The sequence below is a fragment of the Copadichromis virginalis genome, linkage group LG18 (genome assembly GCF_057382275.1).
Source record: "Copadichromis virginalis isolate Kocher_CV1m ecotype Utaka linkage group LG18, C_Virginalis_male_GT1.1, whole genome shotgun sequence".
NCBI lineage: Eukaryota > Metazoa > Chordata > Actinopteri > Cichliformes > Cichlidae > Copadichromis > Copadichromis virginalis.
The window spans coordinates 33363542-33386817 of NC_140635.1; the positions used below are offsets into that span (position 1 = coordinate 33363542).

A 23276-nucleotide genomic window follows, 5' to 3' on the forward strand; every position below is an offset into this window, starting at 1 on the left:
ACTTCCTTGCTTGAAATGAAAAAGGAAATAACATGAAATGAAACTACTGTTTTTATCAATAAATGTCAGCAACAAAGGACCTAGACTCATGTGTGTTGATTTCTCCCCCAATCCCCTCCCTCCAGAATTCCTAGGTAACGACCCAATATACATATGAATGACTAGCCAATTTAGCTTCCACTTCCAGCATTTGACTGCTCTCCGGCTTTTAAAGGTAGAAACGCAAAATGATGACTCCGCGGGGGTCTAAGGTACTACCCCGAAATGACTGCTCTCCGGGGGTGTAAGTGTTAAACCCTAGTTCAGCTTGAGTGAATATCTCAACAATATGCTTTCAAATGAACATTTTAACACCAAACGACATTTTAATGATCTACAAAGTCTTCTGCCTTTTTTGGGAAAAGAGGTTGCAAATCAAAGTATTCAACTTCCTCTGGAGAATGTGGACAGTAAGTAACAGAGAAAGAAAAAGAATTGTACTCATTTATCTAAAGCAGAAGTTTTTGTTAGTATATCCTGATATATGAACAAATGTTAACAAATTCAAATGACTTAATACTGCAGGTGGCCTGGAATATAGCAAGCAGAAAGCATGCTGTAGAGTTAGTCATCACAACAGCTCTCTAAGCTTCTACATTTTTTTATACTGTGCCAGAGATTGTGCCCTATAATTTCAATCAAGTACTAAGAAAAGGAAAAAAAAGCTCCCGAGCGTACCGAGGTGAAATAAAAGCTGATGTTGAAAAACAGCTGGATCCCTACAGTAGCTTCCTCAGTTGAAAACTGCTTTGTTCTCTCAGCATTGTCAAGACGGCTTACTATTAGTCAGCAGTGAAAATTTGCAAGGAACCATTTGGCCTGTATGGACATGCCAACCATAGACCATCACACAGATTCCACAGGTCTACACTATAATGACTCTGAAATGGAGACATTTGATGTGCTGGTGTGACTGAATGTTTAGAAAGAATCCTGTGACACTGTGATTGACACTGTCCATCATAAGTGCTACATTACATTATAGAGTGCATGTGTTCTGTGCCACTCTGTTTAATTTCAAGGTTTATTACCATCCTTCAATATCACTCATTCAGCTGGAATTTATATTCACTCCTTCAAGGTCAATTAGAGAGATCTTAACTTTAAAAACACTTGGCTCTGAGATCAAACACAGATTTTTTTGTGCCAAATCCTCTTTGAGCCGAAACCACCCAGAGTATCAGCAGAGCTCCTGTATCCTCCCTCTTGCTGCCTTCATAATGCACGAGTTACATCGCTAAATGATTTCAATTGTACTAAAACCATCTGACTTTTGAGATGCTATTGCACTGGTTTTAAAATCCATCATCAGATTTGCTTCCAGACATCTCTCTTCATAGCCGCTTGAGACCAGATTCATTTTGTGCTCTTTGCAGCCACGACTACAAACATCATAATATTAAAATTCAAGGAATCATTATTGTGAAGAACTCTGAAGAGACAAACTGGTGCACTGATACCAAGAGAAGTAACGTGTGATGAATTGTAGACTGACCTGTAATGAGACGTCTGATGACCTACGAATGGTGCTGTTTTTGTTAGTTTGGTTTTTAAATGTCAAAGCCTGCCAGAGGGTCTAGAACAAAGCTCCATTACTGTGATCTGAGGCAACTGTTTTCACTAGTAGGGTGAACATTCTATGAGAAAAAGTGGCTATGGTCAAGATACTTAATAGAGCACTGATTGATTGATTGTGGGATTATTGCTTTGGGGTTGTTACATTTGGGCTTTAAGGTTGGAATGACCTTAGTCAGTGCTTACAAGGAAATGGCATCAGTGGAGAAGCTGGTGGAAACCTGCACAGAGAAACATGGACAAACAGCAATTACTTTTCTCTGTGGTAGGTGGGGCAACCCAAGGGTGACAAGGGGCCAAAGGTCAGAGTTGGTAGCAGGAAGCTGGCAGGCAGATCCCAGAGAAACACTGAGAGGCGATCGGTCAGTTCGGTGCTGCAGTGGGCAAGATGAAGGGCGGGATCAGAGGAAAGTGACTGCGCCGTGGTAGTTGGTTGGTAGTTGATTGGCAGGCCAGCGAGCGCCATGCGTGTCCCGCCAAAATCTGCGGGTCATTGGGACTCAGTCTGAGGTGAGACAAGTTAAAGAAGAAAAAACAGATGAAGCGCAAAACGAAGAAAAAATGATAGGATGAAAAACAAGTTTGTTGTTTTTATCAGCCTTACAGGCTCTAGCTGATGTCTGCTGTGAGCTCATATGAATTATGGGGCAAATGACATTTTTAAAATTGTATTAGTGCTACAGCCATTCATCAATTAAGATGAGTTTAGCAACAGCAACAGTCTGTTGTCCCTCTGAACTCGGGGAGTCTGAGTGGTAAAGCTGTGGTAAAGATGAATTTATCCACCATGACTGGCTCATCTTCACTCTGAAGGTCTCCTCATTATTTCATTTCATAATTTGGTAAAAAGGTGAGCTGGCTTCACTACTCTATCCGACATGTAAGCAGGGAGCGGGTATATGTGGTTATTCATTCATAAACACACACTATCTACATTATCTATTTTTAATTTACTCCTATCGTACATGTACCACTATTCATAATTTTTATTTTAGGGGTCTACAAGAATAGGTGTATATGCTTTAATGTTGAAAACCCCATTACTGTTGTCATGCTGTAGCTTCCCTCTGTACTTCTTTTCACTTTTCATGACACATGACAACAATAAAGCAATGTTGGTTCTCTACAAATCACCCAATTTTATAAAAGATGGATGTAGCCACTGTGGCATGACTTCCTTGTTAGTTTAAACATTCCACGTTCCCCCATCTTGTTGTTTTGAAACTGGATGTGACCACTGTGAGAAAGATCTGAGGGAAACTACATGTTCATACTGTCTGAAAGGCCAACCTTCACCCTCTGCTTTTCATTAAAAGGACTGTAGGTTTAGGGGACTTCAACATTGGCTCCCAGGCTATATCTTTTAGATAGAATCTGGCAGAGACTTGTGATTGAGATGTTAGTACTATATATGACCACATATTCACTCTCTGGTTACACTAAAAGATATGAAAATAGTGTTCAGTTTACATATATTTTGTTTTGAGCTGGGGTTTTTCTCTGTCATCTTACTTACCAACCTAACCAGCTAATGTTACTGTTAGCTATTCATTTTGCCTGCTTGTCCAAATATAGTCATGCATATTTTAAAACCCCAGAAAGGCAAAGACCAAAATGCCATATTCATTTCCTATTAACTGGAAATAGAAAGTGAGAAAGTAAAAGAGGACTGCTGAATTTGAATACAGCAAGTATGAGAGAAGCATACAGATGCTAACATAAGTCTGCAAACTATAATAAAACCACACATTGGACAATTTTCCTGTAGTTTTGAAGATATTGCCATAAAGATAATAGCAATCTTAAGTTCCTCAGATGCTGAAAGTGTATTAAGACTATTATTTTGCACCTGCAGGCAACAATCAAATTGTGTGCTATTCTGTGTTGATAGGCGAGATCTCTTAGAAAGTCAGCACAAGTGGCTCTGAGCAAATAACACCAGGCTTTCAGGCAGGTAGCCTAAGGTAGCCTTATCTAAAGCACTATCAAAATAGCTCAGGCAGAAATTATGCCTGGGTGGTACAAGGTGACACAGATAAATAACTAAAGAAAATCCTTGATTCAAAGCAAGGCATTTGCGGTTCAGTAGCAGTGTTATATCCACAGTATAAACAGAAACAGAGTGAATGCAACAGAATACACTACAATTGAGTTTTTGCAAATTCTCAGAGCAGTGACTTTCAAGCTACATATTGCTAATAAGTGACACAGTAGGCCATTTAAGCTGTGGATTTTCCTATATACTGAAGCAGCATTAGATGGGATTGTAATACTTTGGAGAGGTTTGCTCCAGCCAGGCGTTGGAAAATACATAAAAAGTTAGAAATCTTGGTTAAATTATCTATTGATTGTTTTCAAACAAAGTTATAACAGTGTAATTGTCACTTCAAATGTACAATGGAAAGCATTAAAAAGTGAGCAGAAGAAAGAGTTTTAACCCACAACTTACTGTTAACATTAGTTTACAGGTGTTAGCAGCAGCATTAAAAGCTTTAAGGAACAATAAAAAAAATTTCTGAGATTTCTTATAGTTGTACACATGAACCATCCAGATTAAAGTCCCTACATTTACAGATTAAAGGTTCGCAGATATGAGTAGCATAGCGTGAAGTGACTGGCTAGGATTAAGAACCCTATTCTCATTTATTTGGCACTTCAGTAGCACACCTGTCATAATTGTAAACTGTATGCATTCTCAATAAAAAATGAAGCCAGTGTGTGTGAGTGTGTGCCTTTACACCCACTTGTCTCAGTGATGCATTTCTCTGCACTGAGGGGCTCCCTCAGTCCATCTCCCCCAAAAGGAGTGGGTGTGGTTTCCTTCATGCTGTTCTCCTTAGCAACACCTCCAGGTGCTGTTGCCTTAGCAGTGACTCCTGGTCCTGTTGTCTGAGTGCCACTTGGGGGTGATGATGTTTTCTGCTCAGTTTTCTCTTCCTGCAGCCAAAAATAAACACACAGTTCGTAGGGGTCAGACAGAAACATGGGCATACAAAGTTTGAAAACTCATGGTGGCACATGGTGGCCAGTAGTGGCACAATGAATCAGCAGAACCACAAAAGGTAATTTTCTGTGAGCTGCTAACACATGTTTAACTGTGTTTAAGAGTGACCTTTTGTCCATTGGTCTGTCCATTTCCTGCCCCCACGTTGTCCACGGATCCAATCTTAGACTTAGCCTTAATGTTTAGCTTATGAGACTCAATCTTCACATCACCACCACCTGGGATTAAAAAAATAAGGAAAAATTAATATGATGCCATTTGGGTTTAATGGCAAGAAAAAGCACAAATGTTTTGGGATGGACCTGGCTTGTGTTTGATGTTGTCCTTGGAGCCACATTTGGATGTTACCTTGCTCACATCAACCTTCTTATTCAGGATCTGCACCTGGGGTGGAGTACATAAAAATCTTGTCTTTTTATTTTCTAAGTCATTCAGTACAATGCAACTTTCACTTCAGCGTCCACTCAAGGCCACTTTAGAAAATCGCTATCATTCATTATACTGCATCTGCCGCATTCATATAGCGGCGTGACATTCCTGACAATGCAACAGAGTATGTGAAATTGACTCACAGCTTTTTTTACCAATCATGCTTGATTTCCTGTTTTAACCCGTTTCATTATTTTAGAAGGTGCCTTTTTGTTTTGTTCGGCAGCGCTCCGTTTGTGCAGATAAATCAGGACGAGCTGTAACTAGTCACACCATGACTGTAGAGTTGGCAGCTGGCACGATGACCTGCCTCACAACATGTGCTAAAATCAGTCAGATTCACATATAAGATGACAGACTGGAGAATGAGATGACCATAACTCTGCTGATAAAATTTTATTAGTAACACAAACTGTCAAAACCTTTTGTTGGACCCGTAGCTTACCCTAATGTGAATGGATATTAAAGAATAGAAACAAATAGTTAAAATCCTTAAAAGTCAGTTTAAATATCCATAATGTCATCTTCCACTATAAAAACACATCAGTGATGTAAGTAAATACAGAAAATGTAAATGCTGGTGTTTTTTTTTCCTGGATTTTGCCTTGATATCCTGTCTCTTTCCATTAAAATGAAACCACCATAAAAATTAGACAGTGTTTATGTCTTTTTTAAGTGAACGAGCTCAAATAATTATTTTATCCACTGTAACATTTCATCACCAAACGAATTCATGCACATCTCCAAGACAATGCGACAGTTTGTGCTTCATTCAGTGGTTCTACTAAGGTGCAGCAGCTTGCAGATGTAAAATGTAACCCCCAGCATAGAAACTGTATTACATCATGTATAAAACATGCTTTAACTAAAAGAAACAGTGAAAACATCCAGATGATTTTCAACCAACACTCTCAACATAACCTGCTCCCAACAGCTTTAGTTTTTAAATCTCTCACCTGGAGACTCAGCGCTGTTTAAAGGTTTGAGAGTAAAGACTTAAGATAAAAAAGGCTAGGCCTAGTCTATGTACAAACTTGATATGTCTGTGTATTGTGTTTTAGTAATGCTAAGTTGTATCTAAGAACCTATGTTTAATATTGATGCTCATGAGGGAAATGCGAAGACTTTAGATGCAGCTGAAAAATGTTAAACCCTCAAACTCTCACAGCAGAGGTCCAAAGAGCCTTCGGGGAATGCTGTTGGTCAGCAAGTGGTGATTTCATACCTGTTGATCTCTAATCTGAAAATAACCAGCTTCTTCGCAGTTCAAGTTCACAGCATAAGTTTCTATGGCAATATACTCCAGTAAGAAATGAATAATCTTCTTAGTATAGAAAACTCAGGATGAACGCTGAAGTTACCTTGATAAGATTAAATCCTGCTTCATAGTACAGGCCTCAGGGCACCATGTCGTCACCATGAGTCAACCACAAAGCTCTACATACCAAAGTATTCTAGAGTCAAACATGAGGCCTGCTACAGCTAATTCTTGGCCATATTGATTTAATGTAAAAGGACAATAATCCCAAGCAAACCAGCAAATCTATAACAGATCTTAAGAGAGCTGTGTATAGACAAATCCCAATAAACTTCCAAATGATTGTTTTAGTTGGTAAGCACTAGTAAGTAAAAATGACACAAGGTATACTTTCTTTTTACCATGACCTTTTAGTATGACTGCATGTCCCCACACTGAAAAAAAAACCCAGTTTATTTGAGCTGACAGAGCAAAGTGGTGGTTTTGAGGATAGACTACAGTATGTGTAAGATGGAAACAGTCACAGTGACTCTGGTTTTCATTCATCAGATTCGACAATCTGGCTGTTATACCCTGCTTTATCAACTGTTTTACTCTAAATTGAGAACATAATCTCATCAGTTAGCAGCAGGTTAATGTATTAATGGACTTCTGTACAATCAGACCTCTTTTTCGACTACAGGAGTTGCCCCCTGATGGCCATTAGAGGTTTAAAGGCTCTTCTACAGTGGCTTAACTTGGAGACTAAATTAATATTTTGTATATACTCTGTGGTTGTGCGAGATGGCGATAGTGAAGCAGGTTTTCAGACCAGGTAGAAACAAGTCCTGAAAGGGTAGGCATGAGCACCTGCGGTCAGTTCAATTACTGAACGTTAAACTAAACCAAGAGGCAAAACAGCAAAGTGCATTTTTGGAATTGAACCTTGTAAATATTTTTGTCAGTCTCAGATCTTATGGGTGCTCCTATTTACTAAATTTGTTTGAAGAGATCCAATCAGAGAACACCGGAGGACAGTACAATGTTTATAAGTCAGACTGATTCAATTTCTTACGATGAGATTATGAGATTATCTGGCAATTGTTTAAACAGGAACAGGAATATTGTTTTGCAAGAGCAATACTGTATGAATGTGTAAATAAGGACCCAATACAATATGCATCCCCCAACGATGGACCTGATTTACATACCAAGAACATAAATTCCCATTTTATCTCTTTGTAACAAATACACCTGCTAGGTGTGTACAAGGCACAAGGGGCATTCCCAACTGATCAACCTTTAGAGCAAGATAGTCCAAATTAGGTTAAATTAGCATAAAATGTGAGAGTCTCCTTCCAGCTTCAGGAGTACTTACATTGCCACCTCCAGGGACATGTTTGATATTGTCCTTGGAGCCACAGCGAGAAGTGACGTGGCTGAAGTCCAGCTTTTTGTGCACTATCTGAACCTAAAGACAAGCAGGCAGACACACAGACAAGCAACATGAGGAAAGAAAAAAAGACAGAAAGAAAGAAAGAAAGAAAGCTGATCAGCTGGCAGGTTTAGTTGACAGGAAACAGAGTAGCCTTGTACTGTAAGTATGGAAGACTTTTTGCTATTCATTTTTTATAGAAGCTCATTGATGGTTTGCACATGAGACAGCAAAAATGCTTTTGGTACATTATGTGACAAACCATCAAAATGAGAATGTTAATGGGAAACATTCTTAGAAAGAATCAATGCAGATTCTTACAAAAATGAATGCATAATTAGCAAAAGATGAGAATACTGAGTGAATAACAACAGAGCGCTTCCATAAACAGCAATAGCTACAAAAAAAAGCATAAGACAAACACTCAAAGATGAGAGAGAGTACATGCAAGAGTGCCGTGGACAGTAATTTTGTGTTAACACATGCTGCTAAAAGCAAAGCAAAAAAGCAACCGCAAGTGACAGATTCAGAACAACAGAGGGCACAAGGTGGTTTTAAAAAGATTCAAAAATAGACTAGTTTGCAGAAAAACCTGTTGTTCTGTCTGAAGTGCTTTCAGCAGTACACTACAAGCTGGAAGAACATGTTATATGGTCAGCTTCTCTCCTTAGTATTTCAGCTTTGGCTACAAATGAGATACATAACTGAAATGTAAAAATCTCTGGCTCTCTTCCACAGCATTGCTTTTGTCCTGTCTTTCTTCTCTCACCCCAACTGGCTGCGGCAGATGGCCGCCCCTCCCTGAGCCTGGTTCTGCCAGAGGCTTCTTCCTGTTAAAGGGGAGTTTCTCTTTCCCACTGTTGCCAAGTGCTTGCTCATAACAGGTTGTCTGATGTTAGAGTTTTCTCTGAATTATTGCAGTGTCTTTGCCATACACCATAGGTTTGAGGTATAAGTAGAAAACAATTATACTTATCCAATTTAAATCTGATGCCGTTTGCTTTTTGGGGGTTCATGAAACTTTAAGAAGTCCAGTCACTTTCCTTCCAAGCTCCTTAGACTACCATGACCTGGATGACTGAGAACCTACCTGATTGCTAACCTCAAACTGCAAAAGAAGGCTGTCCTAAAATTAATGTGTTGAAGGCATACCATACTGTGGGGCCAAAGAGCTCAGTGATCCGATTGATGTGACATTGAATCTTGAATCTCCCTCAGTAGAAGGCCTGTGATCAACCAGAAAAGTTTGCTTCTACCTGTGGTAGTGCCATCCAGTGCTGACCGATACAGGGAAGGTTAAACAATTCAGAGTTAAGTAACCTGGATTCTTCCTGCCTCTTAGTGAGAAATCTAATAAGTCAGATCAGATTTGTACTGATTCCAGAAAGTGAACAGCATGACAAAGCCTGAATGATACCCTTTGCTTAGGATGGAGTATTGTGTAGAGTGGGCTTGCAGTGCACAATGAATAACTAAACTTGATCAGGCTGGTTAAAACTGAACCTTGCGGGTCTCTCTGGGTGTGAAGCCTATCTGGACAATCTGGGTTTATATTCTGAATTGGGGCTGAGTAATATGTTGCAGATAAAAGACATTTTTGAGCAAAGCAAACTTGACTCAACCTGCCAAAATGTGACTTTGGTCACTTCTAAACATGTTTTTTAACATGTTATAATTGATTTGTATCTTGTTCTGTTTAATCTGAACAAGCCCCTAAAAACAGTTAGGGATCACTGTCGGCCTCTCTCGGTTTTTATTACCACTGTACATTTTAAAGCTCAGTTTTTAAACCCTTGTGATGTAACTACAGCCCAGCCCATGCAGCAGTATACTAATGACTAACCTTGTTTTGTGGATGGATTATCTCAGTTGTTCTCCTGACTGAAGTTTGGTCCGTTTACAGCATCCTGCCATGCAGTTGCATTTGTCAGTGAAACTTCTGTCAGTGAAATGCATGTTTAAATTGTTGTGTTTGCACTGTCTTGTATCTCTATCCCATGTAGCAAGTAGGTCTGGCCCGGATCTGGTATCAAGCTGGCACTGCTGGCTGACTTCTGGCATGGTAAGACATATGTCATCCAGATATGGGCCTGGCATAGATGGCACCATTTATGTGATGGCATGCCACATCTGGCCCGATTGTGGATTGGTTTATGTGGCCCAGGCTCATAGAAAACAGGTCTGGCCCGGATCCAGCATCAAGCTGGCACTTCTGACTGACTGGTGCATGTCAACCAGATGTGTGCCAGGTCTGGCATTGATGGCACTAGTTATGTTCCTATTTTCCTGTTTTAGTTAGAAGACCCAAATGCCATGTTGCAATACTATACTGCTGTGGTAGCCAACGTTTTAAATGCAGGTTTGACAGGTTTGTGAGTGTAAACTTTATCCAAAACCTAGTGAGGGTTTACTCATGTTTACCATTGTGTGGCTGTAGCTCAGGAGGTAGAGCCGGTCACCTACTAATCGGAAGGGTAGTGGTAAGATCCCTGGCTCTTCCAGTCTGCATGCCAAGAGTATGAATGTAGTTAGGAAGCATTCAGTTTAGACAAAGTGTGTTAATGTGACATGTTGCTTAGAGCACTTTCAGTAATCTGGGACAGTGAAAAGGGCTATATAAGAATCAATCCATTCATTGTCTGAACAGAGTTTCTTCATGTTACTTTTCCACTATTATATTCTGGCGCATGTTGTTATTACATGTCTTGATTAAGGTACATATTAGGCTGACATCTAGGGCCAGAGCTGAAACTGTTCTGGGCACAGGACCACCAGTGTGTCTGCTGCTGGTCCATGTGTGGGCCACATCTGGCAAACCAGATCTGGGCCACCAAAAGGCCGTCATTCTTTGCGGTGTGTGGGCCAGATCCGATCCATACCAATTTTGCTATGTGGGATTGTTCTGTTCTGCCTGGTGTTGCACTGTTTTTTTGCACTCCCTGTGTTGACTGCCTGTTATATAAATCACCGTAATTTTGAAGGAATGCTGTCTGGTTTCACTGTGACTACCACATGGTTGAAATGACAATAAAGCCACTTGACTTGAAAAAATACCCTTCATAAATAAACTTTAATTTTTAATTACCTTTTAATAAGAATTAATCCAACTACTATCATTATGGCCGGAGCATGAAACGTGTAATCACTTCTAATGGCTTTTTGAGGCCTTTAATCTGCTTGAAAACTCATGAAATTTTGCCCTTTGAATTGAAGATGGCATTTCAGGAGATTATTCATGCTGTTATACTTTTGCCAACTCCTCCTTGTTTTTTTGTAGGACCAACTTCATATTTGGTTAGTCTCAACTACAAACCTGGGTCATAATGTGGAGTTTTTGAGTTTTCGTCAAAAAGCATGGCCGTGGCGACACAGCAAATTTCAATGATCTGTCACTTGCAGACAGCTGAGAAACTAAGGGGCTGCACCAAGGTCCAGTATATGATAAAGAAGGATTATTTTGAATTTTGAATCATTCAAAGCTATTCTAGTAAATTCCCAAAATAAAAATATAGAGCCAGAAATGGAAATAATAGGCTGCCCTTTGATGTCTTCATCTTTTTCACAACCTAAGGACTGTGGACTGTGGACTTTGGACTCACTAGTGTGTCCAAAACTTTCTCAGGTAAAATAGTCAAAGCTTTTAAGATGTTGCAGATAAGCCACTTTGATGATGAAGAATCAAAAGCAGCCACCCTGTCCTGCTTCTATATAAGCTAACACCAACCTGTTTGTGTGATATCACTTTGATTGGCTCTGTCGCTGCATTGTAAAAAAGCCCTGCAGCAAGCCTAAGACACCTTCCTCCATTCTCTCTGTCTTTGTCTTAGTGTTGCTTCTCCAGGATGAAAATGGCATGATGACGCAGGTGGCACCAGCAAAGGATGACTCACTGAGCAGTGAGTGCACATACACTTAATGCGTAAGCACGAACACACACAAACACACAGACAAAAAGCAGCAGACTCCTCAGTTTGTATTCCTCACAGATAGCACATCATAAATATCCTAATTGATTTCAAGCAGCTGCATGGTTCTCGTTCATCATGTCTCCTTAATTTCTAATGATTCTCATGCTATGCTAGATAAAGAAGTAGGATGATGAAAATATTTAGTAAATTACCGCTAAAAAGTGGCAACCAAGTGACACTTATCCATGAGAGGAGACCACATTTCAAAGAATGCAACATCAATTTCAGCCAAAGATAATGCGTGAGATTAATTTGCATTTTGTATTTGTACACAATATCATGTCTTCTAGCTTTTCTAGCTAATGGTACACACTCTGTTATACTACCCATGTTCTGTATTCATTGCAGTGGATTAATCTTAGCACAAAGAGTAAGTGAATTTGTGTTTGGTTGATTATTTCTTTGTTTCTAACAATGCTTCTTGGCAGTAAATCTTATATCAATGGAAAGCCTGTTTATTTCCCATTAAATGGTGTCACATTTGTAAGAACAAAGCATTTGTGGGTAGAGCAGCAGTTGGGTTGTGTGTCACACCCATGAAAAACTTGACAAAGCCAGACAGCTTATTCTGCTATTGACTCTTGTTTGGTGTTGTTTATTGGATTGGGTGATTGAAGTCTGAAAAAACAAGACATACTGACAATTTATCAATTTAACAACCGGGGGGAGGCTCAGTAGCATGTGGAAGAACCACACACGGCTCTCTGGAGGTAGTGATCTTGGACCGGTTCGCTCACAGATTGGGTAGGGTAGCTTGGGTAGGCTGTTCATGCAAGAGTGACCAACACAGCCACATTTGCTGACGAATGCATCTGACAGCAGCGTGTTGCTGCGTGCAAAAACTGTATTTCAGTGTTTGCTATTATCCATACACACACACACACACACACACACACACACACACACACACACACAATAGCAGCCGCCCTCGGGTAACTCTGAAAACGTTAGAGCACTTTTGCAAATATGTGATGTCTTGATAAATCGAGCAGGTATTTGAAGTTCACACAGCACCATTCTCACATGAAAATATCTTAAAAGTTTATTTTGTGACCCAGAAAGAGTATTATTTCAAACTCCGCCACTCTGTGTTCCTCCGCCGCTGCCTCGTTTCGAGCTGGTTGGAGACCAAAACAGACAATCAGATTTTTTTTGCATCCAAGTCTGTGATTGGCTGGTTTTGTTGCACAAATATAACGATGTAGAGAAAGAGTTGAGCGTGCACGAGCAGAAATGTTGAGAGCGCGAGCAACACATTGCGAGCAAGCGCAAATGCAAAAACTGAGCGAGAGGGGCTGCTGTTGTGTGTGTGTGTGTGGATAATAGCAAACACTGAAATACAGTTTTTGCACGCAGCAATGAATTTTGTTCACTCAAATTTAGCTTTTCTTTACTCAAAATAAATTTCTCCTCAAAATGCAACACTTGCACCTGCAATTTTTTTTATGTGCGCTCAGAATAGTGGCACAAAAATAACGCCATAAAATTGCACATTGCTTACCATTTGCATACAGATTCATCCTTTTTCTGTTGCCATTTCTCTTTTTTTTTATCTCATTCTTGAACCTGAATAACCTCTTGGTTATTCACGATTTGTTGTTAAAGCACCTACAAGCCTCTATATTGAGGCAATCCAAGTTAAGCCAAGAAATCATTGGGATTTTTAAACATTTTAAAATAGTATACCAAGTTCTTAGACTTCACTAGAATATTATAAACACACTGAATATACTGCATGAAAGAGTCAGACACTACAAGACTCCCTTTGCACTGAACTGTTTACTCCAAGCAAATTTGAGATTTTAAAACTTTATATAACGCAGTTAGAGCCTGTCCAGAACTGCAATAATGACATAATATGATATTGTCCAATAATGATTTTAAACAATTACACTTATTAATCAAGGTACTGGTGTTAGAAATTAGTCTTAGAGTTGTTGTTTTTTATACTTGTCTCTTACAAATATACCATACAATGAAACCTGCTTTAGTATCAACAGACAGAATATGCAGGTGCATGTAGGAATGAACAGCAAGGTGGAGTGTTGTTCGAGATGTTGAGCAGGTGGTGCTTGTGATGAATGCATACAGAAGGGTGAATGTACTGGGGTGTGAAGGTGTCAATGGCAAGGACTCACTCTGGCCTTGGCAGCAGGGGTGGAGGGGTCTGATGTCTTGTTGTTCGGGGTGGAAGAGACCTGAGGAGACAACCAGCACCCCTGGTCAATACAACCTCCAACCAACCAAATGCTACACCACAACGAGGTGGACGACATGGGTGTGATCAAAAGAATGCAAATGCCTGGACCAATTGTGTGAGTGTAATGGATGTTAGAGCTACTTAAAAAAGAAGCCGAAGAACCAAATACATTAACCAAATGTGTGGGTGTATGAATAATATTATATAATTATATAATATTATTCATACACCCACACATTTGGTTAATCAATTGATAGTAGTGGCACCGGTTAAATGTTAGAATTTATTTTTGGGACAATTTAGCATGAAGATCAGGAGTATTGTGCATTCAGATGGTAGAAAACTGGAACAGATGGAGCCTTTTTAAAACATGACATTAGTACAAATGTAGTAACATTTTTCTTTTGTTAGTGACAAAAGCTAATCAAATACCATCACAAAAAAGAGTGTCGGCTTATTTATACAGTCTGAAAACAACAAATCAAATGTCACATTTCTGGAGTGTACCACTGCTCACATAAACAGCACTGATATTATTGCTAAATACTGAGGTGGGAAAGGCTATTAGTCACATAAACTGCTCCTGAATAGAAAATGTAAACATAAGCAATTTAGTATCACAAAAGACTGAATGAGTCAGTGCCAGTAATTACGATGCAGGGCGCCGATGTGTTTGTGTAAAGAAGCTTTCAAAGAGTAAAAGCGTGTTTTGAAAAGCAGGGAAGATGCTCCTGTGAAACACAATGCCTGAAAGAGTGAATGGAGCGGTTAAGTACAGTTCATAGCAATATTTTCCCTTCCGACTGCTCTTTTGTTACACACAGAAAAGTACAAGGTCAGGGCAATTTCACAGAACTATTTGCACAGAAAGCAACAGCTCCTTTTCTACAGTAATCTAACTTTAATTGGCCATACAATCATGACTAAACGCTACAGGTTGTGGAAGTTAAGCGTTGCTGAAAAGGTGCATGGATTGTGTTCCCCTGAATGGGAGTAGTGGCGACGTCTATGCTGGATACAACAACACCCAACCAAACACTGCAGTATGACCAGGCAGGAGAAAGTAATGGATGTGAAAGGAAGATATTAACATAAATATTTGTTAATCATTGTGCACCTATTTTGGTGCACAGAAAGACACTTTGTATCTGCAATTTCAGAAAAGGTCACTACAGACACATGGAAATGAAACCGATGTAGTTAGTGCAAAAGAACGCAAATTAACTTTGACTATCTAGAGAAACACAAAAACATACAAACAAGTGGACAAAATGTCAACAAGTGTATGAGGAATGCAACTATTAGTTGTGAGAACATTTAAATATAATTCAACATTTTGCAAAGTAGACGTTCTTGATCAGTGTAAAGTGTGCGTGTTAGTCCCCATAGGGAAATAGTTTCTCTGCATTTAACCCATTCACCCAGTGAAGCAGTGGGCAGCCACCAATGCAGCGCCCGGGGAGCAGTGTGTAGGGACGGTACCTTGCTCAGGGGTACCTCAGGGTAGCCGTTCAGTGGAGTCGAACCCCCGACCTTCCGATCATGGGGCCACCACTCTACCTACTGAGCTATCCCTGCCCCGATTATCTGAATGATCAACATAAAGCTTGAACCCATTAGCTTAGTTATTAGCATTCAACCCTACCAGAACCTCTGAAGCTCAAGAATAAACATATTTTATTCCGATTTCATTGTGTGTGCACGTATGTAAATTTGCCTGACTGTATTTTGCTACTCTTTAGCTAATACTACGACGGACGTAGCTAGTGCGACATCAACCATTTTCATGGCTGCAAAACAAAAGACGATGCCACCAGGAGCTGTAGGTGCGAAACACTCATTTGTTAATGACAAGTTATTAGCCAATTAGCTTGTGATTTTATAATAAACATAATTCTCGATTTTGAATCATGATATGACCAAGTTTTATAAAAGTGACTTAATTTTTTATTCAGTATGAACCAAAACAAGTGAACGAGCCTGTTAACCTGTAAACAGACAGCAAATCACCGTCCGCTGGCCCTCAGATAGAGAGCACTTTACGTACACAGCGTGAGGCACTTCCCCATTAGCTTTTTTTGTTTTTTTCATATTTGGAAGCCACGTCCATGTTTTCTACTATCTGTGCATAAACAGAAAACATTCACAAGTAAAAAAACACATATTAGCCATTTCCCTGCTTCTGTTTTCCAAGCCTATCCAATTGATCTCCAGCTCGAGCTTTAGTAAGCTCAAAACGTCTGAGAGAGACGTCAAACTTCTCAATAACTCCCAACAAGAAAGAAAAAAATCCCTGAACATTTTCCAAAATGGCTACTTTCTCAGCACAATATTGTTCTGAGGCAAAACCACTCTCTGACGGACAATAGAGAAGATATAATGGATAGAGTGGACACATTATTTCACATGGCAGGGCAGACAGAGAGAGGATGATGCCTGTGATTGAAAGCGACGGCACACCCCTTCCTCTAGACACACTGTCACATAACATTGAAGGGAGACGGACAACACAGTCATGTCTCTGATCCATGTCATGACATGCTGGGCAACTTTAGGGTGGTGGAATACAGGTAGCATGCATGCTTCCTGTTCTGTATGTCATTCTGAGATAGAACATCATCTGTCAGAACATTTGCATTGCAGCAAGATGCTGTTAAAAACTGGATATTTCAGAAAGAGGAATATGTTAAAAGATTGATGTTAGAAGGACGCTGGAAAACGAATATAGAGTTGTAAAGTTGGTATTTTCTCAGTTAACATGTACACGCCCTTTAAAATGCCCACAGTGCAGAAGTGACATGTTTCTGAGTTATTGTTATTTCAAATGGTGTCAAATTATATACACTCAGTAGCTCATGTGAGGATTGCTTTTCTCTCTTACTCTCTTCTCGTTTGGCTCTCAGCGGTCGCACTTTTCTCCTCTCCCTTATCTTCCCTGCTTAGCTTCTTATGTCCTTGTCTTGTCTCGTGCTTTTTTCACTTTCCTGGAACACACTCTCAGAGTCTGTTTCTAAAACCTAAAGAGAATTATGGATTTGATCACCTGGTCTCTGAATGCTATTGACACCCTTTTCTCAACGAGAAGTCTGGGCTCGTGAGAGCCCGAGTGCCCTGGAGGGACTTTCCCTGCCGGATACACGATGGACGGGTGGCAGACATGCAGGATCGTGTGCCTGGCGGGACTGTCGATCGAAGATGCTGAAGATATCTACCTATTCGGAACCATGATAACAGGGTTCTTGCTGATCGGAGCTGGCTTGGCCCTGGCTGGAAAATTAAGAAAGCGGAACGGGCTGTTCAAACTCCCCCAGGGCTGCCCACTGGGATTGAAACGATGGGACGAGGTGCGGCTTCTCAGAAAGGGCTCACTGAAGGCAGCATGGTTAAGCGCTTGGAGGCGCTAACGGCTGCAGTGAAGGCTCAGAATAACACCTCTGAGCGTATATTGGATTACATCAGGGAAGAATCCACTCGGAACAACACCTCTGGATTACACGCGGGTCGTGAGGTCTCAGAATCTGCTCTGTGAGCAAAAGACTGAAAAGACCACAGAATTGAAGGTAAATAACATCATGGAGAAACTCGCAGCTATCCAATGGGAGATTGAGAGACCAGTGTCGGAGTGTTAAAAACAGCTTGAAATTCTCATGAGTTGTTTCTAAAAGAAAAATCACCATTATGATGTGGCTACCCCTTCGGCGCCAGCTGTGGGCTCAAGGCCGGAGGCGAACAAAAACACCCTGATAACCACTGTGTTGAGTCTGTTCCTTCCCATTCCATGCAAGGCCACCTGGGTTGGCTGGTAGACTGTTTACTTACCCATTTCACTGCAGGGCAACCTGCATGTGGCGAATAAAGCTTTAATTGATTGATTGATTACTAGTGTTCTTCTCTACTGTAGGTCTAACCATAGCTGCACCGTGCCAACGGCACTGCTATACGGCACTGCAAATATAACTGAATCCAGTGTATTCCGCAGAGTCAGAGCATGTAGTCATCTGATCGTTTCTGCACTCCAGGCACTGACATTGTTTGTACAGAATTATGAGGATCCAGGAACACATTTACAATGTTTCAGGAAATCCACTTCTACTGCGAGAAAGATTTGCAGTGCTGTTCTGAGAGTTTGTACCAGGACCTATTATACAGTTAAGGTAAAACACTTGAAATACTTTGAATTCAGCATTTTTCAACACTACTTTTATCTATTTAAAAAATGTTATCTGTTTCAGAATGACCAGGAATTAAAAAGAAAAACTGTAAATTAACTATGAAATATGCAGAGGTTAAATTAAATATATTCTGACATCCAATCTCAATCCCAGAGTAAAGGAATTAATTCATGTTATTATGCTGTATAACACACATGCGCTATTTAAAGTACAAACCACCCATCGCCAAATCATTCGCTGTTACAAGAAAAGCATTCATTCATGAATCTTTACAGGTACATCACTGTCCTGAATTATTCATAGTACTCTCTTGTGCTGTCTCTTTGTCTTACCTTTCCTCCACCAGGCTGGTACTTGATGTTGTCAATGGAACCAATCTTGGAACGGACGTTCTTTAGATCTGGTGTTGGAGCATTGATGGGTCGGGGGGTGCGGGGAGCACGGGGAACAGCTGGTTTCTTATCCAGGGGAGTCTGCTTGGGCACAGGGGGTTTGGTGATGACCCGACGGCGGTGAGTGGCACTGGATTCTCCATTGGTGGAAGCAGCCGGGGTAGCAGGAGCGGCGGTTGAGGCTGGGCGAGGACGGGCTACAGAGAAACAGAAATTATAATAAGTATAATTTATATATCACTATAATAGTATAATAATTTATATTCTAGTATAATATAGTAAAATTTGTGAAAATGTAAAAGCCTACCACTATGTCATTTACTTTTTATGAAAGTATGCATTGTTTTTCCTTCCTACTGTTGCCAAGTGCTTGCTCACAGGGTTTGTCTGATTGTTGGGGTTTTCTCTCTATTACATTTAATGCTTATACAATAAAATATGTCGCTTAATTATTTAATCTAACATACTTATTACTCTATATTACCCCAGTTCTACCAGTGTTGTGACACTTCTGCCAGTGTTTGAATAAAATCATGGAGGACAAAATTTTCGGGCTGCATCTGAAATTTTGGTGGTAACCTTCTCCCACGTTTGGGCCCAGAATTTTGTGTTACCATGCTGGTCCCTGCTTTGATAAAATACCTCAAAGTGGTCCTGAAGTGGATACAGGGACCTGACTGGTAGAAGAAGTACTGGAAATACCCAAGGAGCTTTTGTAGTCATTGATGTCTGTGAAACTAACTTACAACTGCATGAAAACATGTGTATTGTGTAGTTTGTGTATCTCCCCCCCCCCCCAAAAAAAATTAACCTGTTATTTTAAGTATTTTATGTTTCTTACGTGTAGTCTTGGGTTTCTTGGCCTCACTGGTCTTGCTCTCAGTTTTGTCGTTCTTGTTGGCTGTAAGTGGAAAACAGAAAACAGGTTTTTCGCCATAATTTTTAGGTAGCAATACAAAAAAAATAATGAGGCATTTCCAGCCTCAGGTGGTGCCCCTCTAGCCATTCCAAAAATAGGCTTAAGGTTGTGAGGAGTTAGGGTACTTATTTTAATGCTCCAGAAAGAAGAGGGAAAAAAGGAATATAGAATATATATTAGATTAGATAGAACTTTATTAATCCCTCGGGTGGGTTCCTCTGGGAAATAGGTTAAGTAAAAAGAGTGGAAAGGTGAGCATGAAAGGAGTATATATATATATATATATATTTATTAGGGGTGCAACGATACTCGTATCGCTATTGAACAGTTCGATACAGTGCTTTCGGTTCGGTACGCATATGTATCGAACAATACAAAATTTGTAATTTATTTTATCAACTTTCCTTCTGACGATGCTGTCTGTGTTGAGAGCTCAGTGGATCTGCGTTCGACTACTCTGCCTAGGCTGCACTGTCGAGCGCTGATCCACTAAGCGCAGCGCAAGCTAGCAAGACAGAAGCTAAGCTCGTTGCAACATGGCAAATTGAACCTCCCCCACCCTCATTCATACGGAGCCCCGCAGGGGACATGGGAGAAAAAAAAATTAAGACGGACTCGCAAAACTTTTGCGAGATCTCGCAAAAGTTGAAATCCAACAAAGCTACTTAGTTGTAATAGTACTCTTTCTGGGTCACAAAATACACTTTTAAGATATTTTGAGGCGTGAATGTAGTTGTGTAATTGTCAGATACCTGCTCGGTTTACAAGACATCACATATTTGCAAAAGTGCTCTGACGTTTTCGGAGATCTGACACCACTATCTCGAAGCTAACGGGAGGTCGAGACCTACTACAGCTGGGGGGAACACCGCTTTCCCGGCACATCGTGCCTCGACCTCCCGGTTGGCTTCGAGCTGGCGGCCTCCGAAGAATGCAGCTAAAACTTTTGCGAGATCCCGAGTTTGTTTTGCGAGATCTCGCAAAAGTCCGTCTTAATTTTTTTTCTTCTCCCATATCCCCTGCGGAGCTCCGTACATTCAGATCTGGCCTTTGGAACTATTTTGGTCTTCATGTGAAGTATGACCCTGAAGGTAAGCGCGTCATGGACAAAACAGTATGTCGGATGTGCCACACAATGCTCAATTACATGGGTGGGAACTAGTGCATTAGCGCAGTTTGCTCGTTAACGTGTTGACGCTGTCTAGCCCCACGCACTGGGCAATCCGCGGTAGCTCGTTAACGAAGATTTGCCGTGTTGTGGCATTAACGTCATTTCAGATTAACGCTGACAGTACTAGTGGGAACACAACGAATATGACTGCACATTTGCACCAACATCATCCTAGTGCAAAGACAAATGAAAGCAGACAAAAACAACAAGCACGCATGCTACAAACTTTACCCGAGTTATTTAGACAGCCGTTAGCACATGATTCTCCTTATGGGGACCTGATATGTTTAATATGCTGCTGAGAATATAGCCCAGAAGAAGCGTATAGTATAGCTTTTATTTTGGAAAGAGACATTTCTCTGTAATAAACTCTCTTTTCCAAAGATGAGGGATTTCTCGATCAGATCGATTTATTTTTTTATTATTTTGTTGTTTCAGCAACATTAAATTTAAAAACTGTACTTTTGAGTGAAAATATATATTTATAATTTAAATAAATGACAAATTAAAAAGGCATTAACATTTTTTGTATCAAAAAAATATCGAACCGTGACACCAAAGTATCGAACCGAACCGTGAATTTTGTGTATTGTTGCACCCCTAATATATATATATATATATATATATATATAAAACACCCTGTTGAAGAGGACACTTCTTTTCACATTAAATTATAGTAATGATCCAATAATATGACAGACATCATTAATGACTAACTTGAGCTGAGACTTCAATATTTAGCATCTCATGAGTTATTTGTTTATTCTCAAGTCTGTGGACACCAAATCGAAGCTATAAAGAGAGTGAAGAATAGACATGTACAATCACTGCTGTTGTCACCTCCTGTCTAGCTGATGTTACAGAAAACTGTTAACCGTACTAACACACGGTAAATTTAGAAGTGCTAAATCACGGCTCTGCCATTCTTACCTTGCTGTAGAGTTGTTTTCTTACTTGTTATTTCCGAAAGACAAGAAAACTTGGATGAACTTGTCACATTTTTTTTTGTGTCGTTTGGTTTTGGTTACTTTTGGGATTAGTTTTGATCATTTTAGTTTCTTTTATAGTATTTCAAATATTTATATTTACATGCAATATTTAGGCAAAGTAAAATACATTTAGAATAGATATGATTATACAGACCCGACAACCAAATCAGCTGACTTACAGACTGATCAAATAATCAAAGACTAAAACTAAAAATGTTTTGTCAATATTGTGTTTAATTAAGCTTTGTGAGTGTAGACTATTGTTTATCACTATATTATATGTTTCTATATGATGTAGTTTGAATTTATCACACCTACTTTTAGGTTTTATTGGCAACGATGTGATTATTTAACTGATATGTTCTGCCCATAGATATTTATTTTTCTACAATATTGCAGAGCTGACTGCTTAAAGGCAAAATCAGACAGAAACTCAACAATTTCTGGTGACATGAAGTTTGTTAACTGCATAACATGAGTTTCCAGTAACAGTATGTACAGTTTTTGATAAAGCCACAGTATGTAATACTGCTGTGATGTGACAGAAACATCATGGACTTGGACATAACTGTTGACACTGGGGCAAAAGTCTCAAAGAGCAACGGAGCACTCATGCAGCTAAAATGAAACATAAACCCTACAGCACATAACACCTATTGCTGTGAACTGGGTGACTGAATCATATTGTGTGAGGGTACACACAAAAAGCTCATATCTCCCTTGCTCTGAGAGGTGAGATACTGTTTGTCATGTGCAGACAAAAATACCAGTTGGGCTCTTCAAAAGCCAGCACTTGAATCTGATTAAGTCTAACATATGGTAGCAATTCAGTTAGCCTGTTGATGCAGCCTGGAGCAGCGCCAGTGTGCAATGCAAGTCACTGTTCGAGCTAGAGCAGCGAGTGAAGTTTCCTGTTGCAGAGAATATGTTGAGATACTAATAAAGGTGATCTTATCTTATCTTATCTTATCTTATTTCATATCATGCAAACCGGTACAGTCAGATATGCTGCAGGTGCAGCAAAGGAACTGATGCTGCACTGTATCCTCGTACCTGCAGTCTTGCCTGCAGCAGTTGCAGAGGAGCCATTCTTACTGGCAGTTGTACGGGGAGCGGGCGTGGCCTTTGGCACAGGTGGACGTTTTTCCCCATTTTCTGGAGTCTGAAGAAAAACCAAAGAAGAGATAAACAGCTGTGTTCCTGAATTTTACGTGTATGACTTTGTGTATGACTGCTGTGTGCATAAGGAGTGTTTTCCAGGCTTTTATAGTGCAGCCAAATGCAAGTAGAAAATGAAAGTGACAAGAGAAAAGAGGAGGCTAACGTTTTAACATTGGGAGATTAAACATTTGCGACAGATGGTGGCTGATATCTGGAACCACATGGAACAATCAGGGCTTTTAAAATGATAGTAGGCAAAAGATTTGTATGAAAACGCTCTCAATCAGTGGAAGACCTGTGTCATCCAAGCATGGCCAACAAGAGGACATTATTAATAGCATGACCACAGGATTATACAGTATGTTTAATTTCAGAGTCCATAATCCAGGGATCTTCAACTCCAGTCCTCGAGAGCTACTGTCCTGCAGCTTTTAGATGCATCCCTACTCCAACACAGCTGAATCAGGCTGTGTCCCAATTAAGAGACCGCACGCTTTAAGTACGAGCACTACGCGTACTACGTACGGTGCATACTATAAGTACGAGAAGTGCGGAAGAGAGAGGCCTGTGAAATGGGACGGTCTA

At 40.1% G+C, this 23276-nt stretch overlaps 1 protein-coding gene across 6 annotated transcripts in view; it reads right to left on the reverse strand.

Moving 5' to 3' along the window:
- Window positions 1–296: 296 nt before the first annotated feature.
- LOC146688358 (uncharacterized) overlaps window positions 297–23276 on the reverse strand; it is a 126124-nt gene continuing 103144 nt past the window's right edge. For 5 of the 6 annotated variants that reach the window (XM_085438104.1, XM_085438108.1, XM_085438106.1 and 2 more), the window contains 9 exons: window positions 22584–22692; window positions 19293–19352; window positions 18392–18648; window positions 13826–13885; window positions 7663–7755; window positions 4921–5002; window positions 4727–4836; window positions 4359–4551; window positions 297–2119 (listed from right to left, as the gene is read on the reverse strand). In XM_085438104.1, coding sequence (XP_085294230.1) covers window positions 2115–2119; window positions 4359–4551; window positions 4727–4836; window positions 4921–5002; window positions 7663–7755; window positions 13826–13885; window positions 18392–18648; window positions 19293–19352; window positions 22584–22692 — 969 coding nt within the window. In that variant the 3' untranslated portion in view covers window positions 297–2114. The remainder of the gene's footprint in view (window positions 2120–4358; window positions 4552–4726; window positions 4837–4920; window positions 5003–7662; window positions 7756–13825; window positions 13886–18391; window positions 18649–19292; window positions 19353–22583; window positions 22693–23276) is intronic. The other variant, XM_085438105.1, reaches the window with a different exon arrangement.